This window comes from Propithecus coquereli, unplaced genomic scaffold, assembly GCF_000956105.1.
Source record: "Propithecus coquereli isolate 6110/MARCELLA unplaced genomic scaffold, Pcoq_1.0 Scaffold862, whole genome shotgun sequence".
NCBI classification, from domain to species: domain Eukaryota; kingdom Metazoa; phylum Chordata; class Mammalia; order Primates; family Indriidae; genus Propithecus; species Propithecus coquereli.
The window spans coordinates 347,063-362,222 of NW_012154863.1; the positions used below are offsets into that span (position 1 = coordinate 347,063).

The 15,160-nt window shown below is 42.4% G+C and overlaps 1 protein-coding gene across 1 annotated transcript in view; it reads right to left on the bottom strand.

Moving 5' to 3' along the window:
- Positions 1 to 15,160, bottom strand: part of POLN (polymerase (DNA directed) nu) — a 176,316-nt gene that overhangs the window by 22,905 nt on the left and 138,251 nt on the right. The window contains exon 18 of the mRNA XM_012664146.1: positions 4,635 to 4,717. Coding sequence (XP_012519600.1) covers positions 4,635 to 4,717 — 83 coding nt within the window. The remainder of the gene's footprint in view (positions 1 to 4,634; positions 4,718 to 15,160) is intronic.

Sequence of the window (15,160 nt, forward strand, 5' to 3'; positions counted from 1 at the left end):
TGGTCATGCATGAGCCGTCCCCTGTACATGTCTGCACTGACAGTTGGGCCATTTTTAAGGGCCTCACTGTCTGGTTACCTACATGGAAAGCCCAAGGTTGGCTAGTAGAACACCGCCCGGTATAGGGACAGGCAATGTGGGAGGATTTATTGCAGCAAGGACACCAGAAGGAGGTCTGGGTATATCATGTTTCAGGACATAGACCTCTAGTCAGTCTCGGCAATGATGAGGCCAATACACCGGCAAGGGTGTGATGGATCAGGTCACCCTTGCCGAGTGATAAGGCCCTGTAGTTATACTGCTGTCTGGGCTATGCCAGTGTAAAAACTATGGCTCAAGTGAACCAAAAATGGAGTCTACACATACCTATGGCAGATTTATAGACAGCTTGTCACCAATGCGAGGTATGTGCCCAACAGTATTCACACTGTAGGCGACTCACCACCGTTCCTGGTCAGGTCCGGCAGGGAGACCATCCTTTGGAGAGATGGCAGATTGATTATGTCGGTCCCCTACCTCAGTCCAACATGGCAGCATACCTTCACGGCAGTCGATACCACTACCGGTCTCCTTTTTGCCTACCCGGTTGCCCAGGCTGACCAAACATCTACCATTAAGGCGCTGGAATGCTTAACCACTCTATATGGGTGACTCCTCACTATAGAAAGTGATTTGGGTAGTCATTTTATGGGACATGAGGTTCAGGAGTGGGCACACCAAATGGATATCGAATAGGTAGCCGACGTGTCCTACTGGCCTCAGGCCACTGGCATGACAGAGCGATACAATGGTTTGTTGAAGGGGAAGCTAAAAAGTGGGACCTCTCCCCTATCTCTCCAACATTGAACGAAGAGGTTAGATCAGGCCGTTCAGGCGCTAAATGAGCAGCCCTGAAAGGGTGGGCCTGCCCCTTTAGACTATTTAAGCTACAAGTAAACCATTCCCCTCTGATTAACAGATGTTGCCAAGGACTCTTTGATGCGACCCCATGTAACCTGGGACAGAACTGTTCTGCTTCCAGCCCCAATTCCCCTCAAGGAAGGAGAGATGAGAACCTGGACATGGTCTTGAAGTATAATGGGCCCTGAACCCCAGTGGATCGGTCTGTTAGCCCCGTGGGGGGATGTGTTACATACGGTACCTTTCCAATGTATCACCTGCTATGCTCACCCCTAAACAACAATTGGTGTCGGTCATGGTGGGCCACCATGGGAGGAACACCCTCCTCACAGGCACTTTAGTCCTTGCCTTTTGGGTAATTCCCCTTGTTTTAGCACCTGAAACTACCAAACATATTGTGGGTGAAACTGTGTGGTACCATCATCCAGGACAAAAGACAATTCCAGCCACAATCTTATCTCAAGATGGACAGGTAGCCTGTGTGCTGCCTGAAGGGCATGAGTTACCCTTAGTGGTCTCCCTGTCTGCTCTTTCTTACTGACCAAGGTAATCTAGGCTAACAGCATCGCCTCCTGGGCCCATACTTACGCTCAAGTCTTGAACATCTCTCATTGCTGGATCTGCACGAATTCCCAGTAGAAACCGCTGGCAGCCTACCCTGGAACATCGCCCCTGCTTCTCTACAAAATTGGACTTTCCTGATCACGTAGGGGCCCCAGGACGCCAATTACAACTCCATCCGCATGGCAGTCGAGAAGCATCTGTGACAGGACCACCACACTCCGTGTCCATGCCCCACTCTGGGATATGCTATTTGGAACAGTTGGGGTTGGTTATTAGGGGAACAAGTAGAACTATGCCAAGTGGCCCCCTTACGTATAGAACAGAAAATGGGATTAAGGGATTGCACTGTAAAATGGATCCCGAAAGAATTCTGTACAAACATTACTCAGATTGGTAATGTCACCCACTGGTGGAATGGGAAACCTTTGGTAGGGACTGTCCCCACCAACAGGGTGCCCCCAGGATTTCTATGGGTACATGGAAGATATGGATGTCCCTATCTTCCCACTCGTTGAACGGGGATGTGCACTTGGGGATGGCCATATATCCCAGGGAAGGTCCACCCCACCTTTACCGAAAAACCACATAATTGGGATGCTGTGTTCTCCTGCTGGCATCAGGCAAAATGGACTCCATGATGGTTCTACCCAGTAGTCATCTTTTTCCCTGGGGTGGAGCCATTAAGGTAGAGCTAGAAGTGAATGCCCTAGCAGAGCATACTCCTCGGGACCTAAGTCAAACCAGACAGACCTTGACCCTCTTAGTGGGTGAAGTCACACAGATAAGAAAGGTGGTTTTGCAAAACTGCATGGCCGTTGACCTCCTTCCTGCAGCGCAAGGGGGCACATGTGCAGTTACACATACTAAATGTCGTGTTTATATACCCAATCACCAGAAAGATATCTCCTCTACATTGAAGAACATCAATGGCGAGGTACAAGCCATCCTGTACCTGAAACCCATTACAACAACAGTGAGGACACCTCTTGTTGTCCTGGTGTTGGACTCTCTTAGTTTTAGGAGCTATTTATTGTGGTCTAGTAATACTATACTGTTCCCTGTATTGTTGTTGTAACATTTTTGCCCAAAAGGCCCCCATAGGAGCCTGTGGGTCGGCCATGAAACCTGTTGCCTAGGGGGTGGACTGTAAGGGGAAACTCATTTGTATAGCCAATAGGTTTCTTAGGCCACACCACAATGACTGCCTGTGTGTTTTTTGCTGGACTTCCGGTAAAACGAGTCAACACGCTTATGTAACTATGATGTCACCTCTTATGTAAGACCATGTGATTACCCCTCCACTTGGGCATGTTGCCACTATTGGTCCAGCCATATATAAGTGCTCGCCATATTCTCACTGCCGTGACATCATCCCGACAGTATGTCTCATCTACCTGCTGCTGCTCATCTCTTCTTTCAACTCTCGGAACCCGCTCCGGTACCCTCGCTGGCTGTGTAACTCCTGCCCCACACTTGGGTTCCTCCATCCCAGCTCCATGACAAGGTTTCAAACACAGGAGGACAGAGACAGCTCAGCCTGTGGCAGCAGATACACAGTAATTCCAGCTGTCAGGCTGGACGGGAATAAAGTGACCAGCAGAGATGGAGGCTGAGAGTAGGAACCCTTGTGTCACCTTCAGGGCTAAAAGCAGCCAAATTACCCTTTTCACCAACATCATGGCTAATGACTCACACTTATTTAAAAGTACAGCTCTTTTCCTCTCCAGAAAAAATAAAGTGAATACTCCAGAAGAGCCAAACAAACAGAAGCAAAGACAGCCTTTCTCTGGGCATGTGGGGCTGCAGTCGGAGGCCCACCCTGTGGCAGAGGCTTGGCCAGTGCCAGCTGGGGAGCAGGGGGTGCTGTAGGAACCTAAGCCACTGGGAAGCACAGAATCAAAGTAGGACCTAGACAGGGTGGCAGATGACAAAGATGAGAGTGAATTGTGTGCCAGGTACGGCCACATCAACCCCTTGAGAACGTTTCTGGAGGAGGAGATGAGCACACAGAGGTGGAGGCCCTCGAACGGGGCCCCATGCTCAGAAGGTGGCAGCCTTGGGACCAAGCCTGGCTGCTGGGCCTGGAATGGGGGAGGCAATGTCCTGCCTGCAGAGCTGAAGCTGTATGTATGTCTGTAACACACAGTTCTGCAGCAAGGATGCACACCCAGCAGCACCACAGCCTTGCTGGAGAGGGGCACGGCAGCTCCCAGGGACAGTCAACTATGCACTTGCCCCACTATTCTTGTACTAAAGCTTGTTCAGTTTTGCAGCCTTTCCTTGAATAAACAAAGAGTTTCTACAGGAGGCAGATGAATCCTCTTAAGGTCTTTGGATAGGCCCCGCTGCTCAAGCAGCTGGATCGAAGGGAGAAGGTCTGCACAGGCCCTGACACTTGCACTCACTCCTCCTGAAGGAGGGCCTCGCTGCCAATAGCCCCTCCTGAGGGGAAATCGGTTCACACTGATTCAGCATGACCCAGAGGCAGAGAAGAATTTAAAAAGCCCAGACAGCCCATGGTTGGGGAGTTGAAAGGACAGTGGAAGAGAGTAGAAGGCCTGCTCTGCCATGGGTCCTGGGCTTGGGGCAGGAGAAGGGGAGGGGTGGGACACTTGCAGAGGAGGCACCAGGCAGCCACCTCTGGCCTCCAGTCTTCCTGGCCTAGCCTTGCTTTCCTGCCTGCTATCCTGAGGCTGGACCCCCACACGCTGCCCTGCTCCCAGCCTGAGGCCTGGCTCCACCCTGTGGGGGGCGGGCTTTGCTGCCTGGCTTGGCTGGGGGAGCTCTGCCTGGGGGATGGGGTGTGTGCTGAGATGGAGAAACAAGCCAACCCACAGCTCATTCTGGGGTTGCTAAACTGCATAAAGCCTTGGTGTGTACACAGACAAGAGTCTCCTTGAGGGTTTCAAAGCGCAGCAATGTTGCCTAGCAAGGTGGTGCCATGTAGGGGTGAGGCTGGGCAGCCTGGTCACACCTAACCTCACCTGAAAAGGTTGGCTGTGACTCTGATGAGTCAATGGCATGAAGTGGTCTGACTAGTGTCTAGAGGTTGCAAATATCACCAGAGTGTTTGTGTAAACAGGGACTCACAGAATGATTTCCCTGAGGCATAGGTGCACAGCCATCCAGCTTACAGGTGACCCCATGACCTCAGCTGGCCTGCAGCCTACCTGCCCCGTAGACCACCGAGTACACCACTTTCTTGGTCTGCTCTCTGTCTGCGTGTGTCACGTGTTCCACGGGAATGTCCTTCCTGTGTGGAAAGACAGCATGTTGTCAGGCAATCGGCACTGTCAGCAGAGGGGGTCCAAGCCACACGCACCCCCGTCACAGTTCTTCCTCTGGAGGTTCTTAACCATTTCAAATCTGCCTGTCACACGAGCAGGGGAGACATTCAACATGACATCTGCTGCCTCCAGCTCCACAAGGGCCCAACACAGATACTGGTGGTGAGGCTGTAGCAGCTGCAAGCCAGCCCAACTTCAAATCCCCAAATTCTGGGGTGTCCATAAATCAAAATCAAAAACTGCTTTCACCAAAGGAGCGTCCAAAACTTCAGGAGAGCCTGCTCCCGTGCTGGGGTGCCTGTGGCCTGGGTCACAGCTGTGTCTACTGCAGAGGGTGAGCTGGTTTCTAGCCCTTTCTAGTCCCACTGTTGCCTCTGTCCTGGCCACCCACAGACAGAAGGCCATTGGGTGAGCCGTGTACAGCATTCAGACAGAATAAGGATCAGCTCAGCATCTGACTGGCATCTGAACCACAGCAATCTCCAAAGATTAAAGCTGAGACATCTGAGTGGAGCAGGAGCTACAGGGCACTGCCAGCAGCACCAAGAGTCCCTCCTTCCTGCTGGAGCACCCACCCAAGGACGGGCAGCCAGCCATGTACCCTGGGTGCCTCTTCCTGCTGCTGCTCTTGTAAACATCCTTATATCTACAGCAAGCCTCCCTCGATGGACTGAGCATGTCAAATTCAGAAGCTGAGAGAGAGGAAGAGAGAGAGAAAAACACTTCTCCCAGTTTGTGACTGGCTCTGTGCTGCGGCCCTCCATTGCTTAGCCAGGCTGTTACTACTCTGCCTTAGCCTTCACTTCCTGTTTGCACTGAGCATAGACACCAGCCTAAGGTGAAAGCTCAGAGTCTTCTTAGGTCTCTTCTGAGATGCAAGCTGCCCTGGGCATGCACAGGCCTACCTAAATTTCCCGGAATACATGGGTGCTTTTAAATGTCTTAATTTCCCAAAGAATCTCTCTCCCCAGTTTTTCCTCCAAGCTTTCAGTGCTCTATTCTTTGCCTCAGCTGTAATCTTTTGCCCCAAGGTGCAAGTCGTTTGTTCGCCTTACAATGTTTTCAAGCAGTGCTGGCCACTCTTCCGCACTGAGTTGGTCCTGAGTTAGGTGAAACAATGACAAGCACCTGTGCCAGTCCTTCAGGCAGCCCCTGGACAAGTGAGAATAGACACACACTTCTTTTCAAATGAGGTGTGCTCTGCTCCCTCCAGAACCAGGGACCAGGTCCCACGCTGGGGATACACTGCTGCCTTTTTCAAGACTCAAAGGGGCAGGGGCAAGGGCAGCTAGAAATGCCACAGGGCTCTCCTGCAGCTTGAAGTTGCCTTTTTCTTGACTCAGCATTTGCTTGGTTGCTGTAAACCTTTGCCTGTTTTCCAGAGTTCTGGCAAAGTTGGTTCTGACAGTTTTTGTTTGATTTTTCAATGCTTCTGTGTGGAATGGGCATGTGGCACTGCCTACCCTGCTGTTGTTGCTGACAGCCCAGACTTCATCGACTTTTACCACCTGATTTCTAAGTACCAATGTATTTCTAGTTTTCCCCCTTGTCCTGCTTTGTTAAGCTATTTTGCCCCCTTGTTTATCTCATCCTTAAACTTGGATTGTTAAGAGCTAAATTTAGATAGGGAGCAAAAAGCCAAAATCTATGCTCAGAACAAGTATGTCAACTTCTGTGTCACAAAATATCTCACTCCCTACCTCTATTTGGGAAATGTGCTCCAAACATGCTCCCAGGAAAGATATTGTTAATAAATATATTAAGATTAGCTTCCTCTGTGACCCTCCCAGGGCTACCCGCAATTAAAGCAGACATCGTCTTAGCTCAGATGAATGGATCTGATGGTAACTGTAGTTGGGGTGCTCTGGGGCAGGGCATGGCCCCTTGACCAGACAGACCACATAGGTAACCTCCTTCCAGTTTGCTGTATGGGGTTGGAAAATTGTCTGAGGAGGCAGCATTAAAATCTGCCAGAACACGGTTCACAGAGAACCAAACTGTGACAAAATCCAAATAATATAATAAACAGATAATAATGGATATATATCAAACAAACACTCTGATGATAGAGAATAAACTTTCTTTTCAAGCACATATGGCATATGTATAACTGATCATATACTAAGATACACAGAAAACATAGGAAGGTTGCATAAACTAGAAATATTAAAATAACACTGTGATCACAGTACAAAAAACCTAGAAATTAAAAACAAAACAAGAACGCTTCCACCTAGAAATACACCAAAAAGAAAATACACTTCTATTAGCCATCCTTTGGATGGAGGGAAATACAAACAGAAATTATATAATTTCTAATGAAAACACTTTATATTAGAACTAATGAATTACATATAAAGCAATAATGAAATTTCATAGCCCTAAATTCCTATATAAATAAAAATGAAAGAATAAAAGTAAATGAATTAAGTTTTCAATTCAAAAAGCAAGAAAAGAAACAATAAAGCAAATCAAAAGAATGTACAAGGAAGGAATACAGCTAGAATAAAGATAGGAATAGAAATTAATGAGTTAAAGAACAGAAAAACAGATCAAATTAATGGTTCTTGCAAAAAATAAAATAGACAAAACATTAGTTAATTTAATCAAAAGGGAGAAAGCACGAATATACAAAATAAACAACAAAGTACTGATATGAAGGAAGTTAGAAGAAAACCTTAAAAAATTATTTTGTACAACTCTATGCAAGTAAATTTGAAAACCTAGATTAAATGAACAATGTCTTAAGAAAATAAGAAAATATGGTTATAAAAATTGACCTCAACAGAGATAAAAGTTAAATAGACCAATGCCCATAGAAGAAATAGAAAAAATAATTAAGGAACTACCCTACAAAAAACAACAGATCCAGATTGCTTCACAGGGGAATTCTATTAAACCTTTAGAGACAAGATAGTCCCGATGTTGTATAAATTATTTAAGAGCATAGAAATAAAGAAAAATTTCCAAGTTTATTAAGCAAATATAACAGTTATCCCTAAACATGATAAAGAAAGCATAATAAAGGAAAATCACAGACTGATCTTAAGAATATTGGTTGATGTAAAAATCCTAAATAGAATATTAGCAAACAGGCGCCAACACTATACCTATTCCTAATAAAACATCTATTCCTAATAAAAACTCTTGAAAAAAGAATAATTGGATACTTCTTCCAAATAGTAAAACAATGCACCTCAATCCTAAAGCTAGCGTCTTAATAGGGAAACACCAGAGGCATTCTTACTAAGGTCAGCAATAAGGCAAGGATAGCCACTATTTCTACTACTATTGAACATTGTTCTGAAGGCATTAGCCAAAGCAATTAGGTAAGAAAAAAATAACCAGAGGCATAATAATTGAAAAATAAAACAATCTCTAGTTGCAGATGACATGATAGTATTCCTGGAAACCCCTAGAGAATCAATAATAAAATAATTCAGGAAGGTAGCAGGAAATAAAATTAACATAAAAATCAATAGCCTTCATAGACACAAACAACAGTATGAAGATATTATGGAAGAGAATATCTCATTTACAATATTAACAAAAAAGATAAAATACTTAGAAATAAACTTAAGAAATGTGTAAAACCCACATGAAGAAAACTTTAAAACCTCCTGAATGACACAAAAGATGACTTGTCAAGTGAAAATATATTCCTTCTTTTTTACTGAAACATCTGAACATCATCAAGATGTCAGCTGTCCCTAAGTTAATCTGTGAATTTAATGTGATCTCAATAAAAATGCTAACAAGTTTTTTTTATGGAACTAGACAAGGTGATACTAAAGGTCATATGGAAAAACAAATGCACAAGAATAAGTGGGAAAACAGAAACAGAGGAGCTATGAGCGGGACCGGGTCTCCCAGGTATTGAAACATACTACACGTGCTCTGTAATTACACGAGTGAGGTACTGGCATACGAATAGGCAAAACACTGGAGCAGAACAGCAGGTCCAGACATAGACTCAATGACATATGGAAATCTAATATAATAAAGATGGTATCTTGAGTCACTGAGACAAAGATGGACTTCTTGATCAATAATGCTGGGACAACTGGATAGCCATTTGGAAAAAGATAAGAGAAAACATGACTGAATTCCTCTGTAACTTGGCTGTGGAAATAGGCTTTCTAACCATGACTCAAAATCCAGATGCAAGAAAAGACTGATAAATTTGATTACAACCCCCCAAACAACTACAAAATCAAATCTTTTGTATGGCATAAAATACCAAAACAAAGTCAAGAGATAAACAATGAACTAGGAGAAAATATATGTAACATATACCACAGATGAAGGGCTAATATCATGAAATACAAAGAGATTTTTTTTTTTTTGAGACAGCGTCTTGCTCTGTTGCTCGAGGCTAGAGTGCAGCGGCATCATCGTATCTCACTGCAACCTCAAACTCCCAGACTCAAGTGATCCTTCTGTCTCAGCCTCTGGAGTAGCTGGGACTACAGCCATGTGCTACCATACCCAGCTAATTTTTCTATTTTTTGTAGAGATGGGGGTCTTGCTTGCCTCTACTAAAAATAGAAAAAATTAGCCAGGCACGGTGGCATGAACCTGTAGTCCCAGCTACTTGGGAGACTGAGATCCTCTCAAGAGGATCACTTGAGCCCAGGAGACTGAGGTTGCAGTCAGCTATGATGATGCCACTGCACTCTAGTCAGGGTGACAGAGCGAGACTCTAAAAAAAAAAAAAGAGGGCTCGGTGCAGTGGCTCACGTCTGTAATCCTAGCACTCTGGCTGGGAGGCTGAGGTGGGAGGATCGCTTGAGATCAGGAGTTCAAGAGCAGCCTGAGCAAGAGTGAGACCCCATCTCTACTAAAAATAGAAAAAATTAGCTGGGTGTGGTGGCATGCGTGTGTAGTCCCAGCTACTCTGGAGGCTGAGGAAAGAGGATCTCTTGAGCCCAGGAGTTTGAGCCTGCAGTGAGCTATGATAATGCCACTGTACTCCAACCTGGGCAACAGAGCAAGACCCTGTCTCAAAAAAAGAACAAATTGGGTGAAAGTGAGAACAAAATTTAGGTCTATTGACCTAAATTTGGCTACCATTTTAAGCAGGGCCCTCTGACTCCTTATAACCACTAATGACTCTGGTTTGGAATCTGTTTATTGAGCAACAAAGTATTTGCAAAGCCTTTGATGATCTGTCCCAATAGAGTCCAGGTGTGTTGACCCTTCAGGGTGCAGGAGAAGAATCTGTTTGGACTAGCTTTACAACGAGTATGACTATGGTCTTGGGATGTTTAGCTGACATGTAGATCATTGTTGCTGGGAAAGAATACCAGAATGGTGCTTTTTTTTAAAATTAATTTTTAAAAATTACCTTCATTGAGGTATAATTAACATGACTAAATGCACCCATTTTAAGTGAACAGTCCAATGAATTTTCAAAAATGCATACAACTGTGTAGTCACCAGCACAATCAAGTATAGAACATTTCTATCACTCCAAAATGTTCCCTCATGCCTTTTTGTAGTCAAACCACTGCATACTTCACAGCCCCATGGAACCAAAGATCTGCTTTCTGACACTAGATGAGATTTGCCTATTCTAGAATCTTATATAAGTGGAAGCATACAGTATGTACTCTTTGGTAATCAAAAGAAGAACCAATAAACATCAGTATTTGCCCTAGCACCCAAACAGTGATTGGAACATAGTGAGTATTCAGTAAGTATTTAGCGAGTGAATGAACAAAGAAATAAATAGATATGATTCTTAAAGGGAAAAAAATCATAACAAATTTTAAACACATCACTTAAGCAACCTGAAAAGTTTTTCAGTTTTGTTTTTTTTTTTTAATAGAGGGTCTTGTTCTGTCACCAAGACTGGAACTCATGGGCTCAATCCTTCCACCTAAGCCTACGGAGTAGCTGGGATTATAGGCATAAGCCACCATGCCTGGCTAATTTTTAAATTTTTTGTAGATACAACATCTCTATATGCTACCCAGGCTGGTCTTGAACTCTTGGCCCCAAGCAATCCTCCTGCCTCAGCCTTCCAAAGTGTGGGATTACAGGTGTGAAGCACTGTGCCCTGCTCACTTTTGATAGTAGAAGATTAGCAGGCTGTAGATCAACTTTCCAATGTAGAATATAAAGTCTACTATAAAAACTGGGAAAATATTAAAAAGCATCTATTCAAAGGCATGAGAGTTATCCAGGCAGTAAGAGCTTAATGGGGCTATGATTGCCAAGGGAAGGGAAGTGCAGAAATGTAAGCCTGATATTCAGTGTCATAGTCTCTCTTGAGGGCTTTCCTAATTTTCAAGTGGTGGTTGAAAAGCTGAGTACAATTTCCAGAAGTCTTATGGAGTTGGAGAAAGAGCTGAAGTTCAGGCTTATCAAGAAAGATGACTTTTGGTACTCTAGAGGAAAACATAATCTGGCAATTTATCAGCTTTCACGAAAACTGAAGCTCATCTTCCCAATGGATAGATCCCCAGATTGGAAGAAGGTAACCTGCTCCCAGCCTAATAGTCTGCAGAAGGAAAATTTCATCATCTCTGGAGGACGACAACACTATTCATGGCCATAAGTATACTCTTTAATTTTTATTCACATTATTCAATTGCCTGGCATTCCATGAAACAAGATCAAATGATTGAAAGCCAAGAGAGGAACAATAGAAACACATCTATAGCAGACATAGATATTGTGGTTATAAGTTATATAGACTTTAGAATATGTTTAATATATTAGATTACAAATTGAAAGTTTGAATATAGAACTGAAAATTTAAAAAAATCAAATGAAAAGTTGTAGAACTGAAAAATACAATTAATAAAATTAAGAACTCAGAAATTTACTCAAATAGAGTTTAATAGCCACTAGCCATGCCTGCAGAAAAGATGAGTAAATGGAAAAGAGACAAAATAACTAAAGAGTAGACAAAATATCCAGACTAAGGTATGCAGAGAAAAGACATAGAAAATATAGAAAAGAGCATAAGAAAAACATGGAACACGATAAAAAGTTCTAACATAGGTATGACCGTAGTCCCAGAGGAGAGGAGAAAGGAGTGGAAACAAATTTTAAAGAGCTACTAGTTGAGAAGTTTCCAAAGCTGATGGAAGACATTGAAACACAGATAAAAGAAACATTGCAAATGATAAGCAAGATAGATACAAAGAAAACCACATCTAAGCATAATATATAACCACTGAAAACCAAAGACAAAGAGAGAACCTTAAAAATAGCTAGGAAAAAAAATGACCAATTACCTTCAAAGGAGCAATAATATAACTGACAGTGACTTCTTAACAGAAATAATGAAAAACAGAAAAAAAATGGAATTAAATGTTCAAGATACTAAAGGAAAATAATTGCAAAACTAGATTTCTCTCCAGCAAAAATATTCTTCAAAAATAAAGGTTGGCTGGGTGCAGTGGCTCACACCTGTAATCCTAGCACTCCGAGGAGGTTGAGGTGGGAGGATTGCTTGAGTTTAGGAATTCAAGACTAGCCTGAGCAAGAGTAAGACCCTGTCTCTACTAAAAATAGAAAAATTTGCCGGACGTGGAGGTGCATGGCTGTAGTCCTAGCTACTTGGGAGGCTGAGGCAGGAGGATCACATGAGCCCAGGAGTTTGAGGTCGCAGTGAGCTGCAATGACGCCACTGCACTCTAGTCCAAGCAACAGAGCAACATTCTGTCTCAAAAAACATTTAAAGACAAAAACTGTGATAATCTGTCACCTGCACTAAAAGCAATACTAAAGACAAGAAAAATAATTACACATGGAAGTACAAAGATGTAGGAAGGAATAAAGAGCTACGCAAAGGATATGGAAAACACTAAAATGCATATACACTGTATAAAATATATCATAATGTTTTATGTAGTTCAAATATATGTAGAATTCAAATATATTATGACAATGATACAAAATGCAGGAGGGGGAGGTAAATGGAGTAAAAATATTACATGGTCTAAGAAGTGGTAAAAGTACAGCTTTATCTTATATTTTTATAAGTGAATGATGCTTATAATAATCTCTAGAATGCTTTCTAATCAAATAATGAAAGAATATATAACTAAAAAGGTAATAGAGGGGAAAATGAAACAATAAAAAATATTTAACCCAGGCTGGGTACAGTGGCTCCTGCCTGTAATCCCAGCACTCTGGGAGGCTGAGGTGGGAGGATCGCTTGAGGTCAGGAGTTCAAGAACAGCCTGGGCAACATAGCGAGACCCCATCTCTAAAAAAAAAAAAATTAACTGGGTGTGGTGGCACATACCTGTAGTCTCAGCTATTCAGAAGCTGAGGTGGGCGAATTGTTTGAGCCCAGGAGTGGGAGGCTATAGTGAGCTATGAGTGTGCCACTGCACTCCAGCCTAGGAGACAGAGCAAGACCCTGTCTCTTAAAAAAAAAAAAAAAATCCAACAAAAAGACAAGAAGGGAGAGAAAAAAGAGCATAAAATAAGCGGGACAAATAGAAAACAATAATAAAAGAAGAGATTTATACTTAAATATATATACTTACATAATTATATGCAAATGGACAAAATAATTAAAAGACAAAGACTGTCAGACTTGAATGACTTTTTAAAATACTACCTATAAAAGATATATCATAAATATAAGAACACAGAATGATTGATAGTAAAAGGATGGGAACAGATATATTAAGGAAAAACTAACAGAAGAAAGCCTTTGTAGAGAATATTAGAGAAGACTTTAAGACAAACATTATTAGACTTGAAGAACATTTCATAGTGATACATTATTGACTGTAAAAAATAGTATCATTATCTTGGGACTTAAACATATATAGAATCAAAATGTATGATTATCAATAGCACAAAAAGTAAAGAAGGGTGGAGAGAGTTGGGACGTTCCGAGAACATAGCATAGCCTGGGAAGTATTAATAGTAAAAGCACTAATGTTTACGGGACTTTAATGAGTCAGTGATTCATGATATAATCAGTATAGTAACCACTAAAAGAATATGAAAAGATTGCAAAATAAAAAGCTAATAGAGAAAAAAAAAGATTAATCCAAAGGAAGGCAAGAAAGAAGAGAGAATGGAATATAAAACAGTATACATAAAAATAGTACATACTTCTTATGGCCTAATGTTTAGAAAAAAAATTTTAAAACAATATAATGACATATAAACAAAAATACACAAGTAATTGTATTAAATATAAAAGACTGAATCTCTAATTTAAAGAATATGATGGTAAGACTGGACAAAAAATCAAACCTCTAGTACAGGCTGCTTATAAAAGACATACCTTAAATATAAGGGCATAGAAAAGTTGGAAGTATAACAAGAGGATGGGGAAATATACCATGAAAATTCTAATCTAAAGGAAGCTGGTTGGCCGGGTTCAAGCCTGTAATCCTAGCACTCTGGGAGGCTATGGCAGGAGGATCACTTGAGCTCAGGAGTTCGAGACCAGCCTCTACTAAAATAGAAAAATTAGCCAGGTGTTGTGGCATGTGCCTGTGGTCCCAGCTGCTTGGCAGGCTGAGGCAGGAGTATTGTTTGAGCCCAGGGGTTTGAGGATGCAGTGAGCTACAATGATACCACTGCACTCTACCCAGGGTGACGTAGTAAGACTCTGTCTCAAAAAAAAAAGAAAGAAAGAAAGAAAGAAAGAAATTGAACCCCTCTCCTCACCACCGCCTTAAAAAAAAGAAGGCTGGTTTAGCTTATATCAGAAAAAATAGTTGTAAGTTTATATATGCCTAATAATATAGCTGCAAAAATATGAAGCAAAAATGGACAGAACCAACAGGAGAAACAGGCAAATCCATGATCATAATGGGAGTCTTTAACTCAACTCTCTAATGGCTAATAGAGCAAGCACGTGAAATTTAATAAAGACATGGAAGATGTGAGCAACACATTTAACAAACCCAACCCAGTTGACATGTGCAGAATTCTGTACTCAATAATGACAGAGTGTACATTCTTATCAAGCACACCAAAATTAACCTCATGCTGGTCCATAAAGCCATTTTAAACACATTTCAAAGGCTCAAAATCCTATGGAGAGTGTTCTTTGACAAAAGTGGAATTAAGCCAAAAAGCCTTCTCCTCCTTCTCCTCAACAACAAAAACTAGAAAATTCCCACATATTGGGAAAGTAAGCATTGTACTTGTAAATAAGCTTTGGGTGAAAGAAGAAATCACAATGGAAACTATAAAACACTTTTAGCTGAATCAGAGTGAAAATAGACATACCAAAATTCATGGGATGCTGCTAAAGTCATGCTTAGAACAAAAATTATGGCCTTAAACACATTAGAAATAAAGAAAGACTGACAGGCCGGGCGTGGTGGCTCATGCCTGTAATCCTAGCACTCTGGGAGGCCGAGGCAGGTGGATCGTTTGAGCTCAGGAGTTCGAGACCAGCCTGAGCAAGAGTGAGA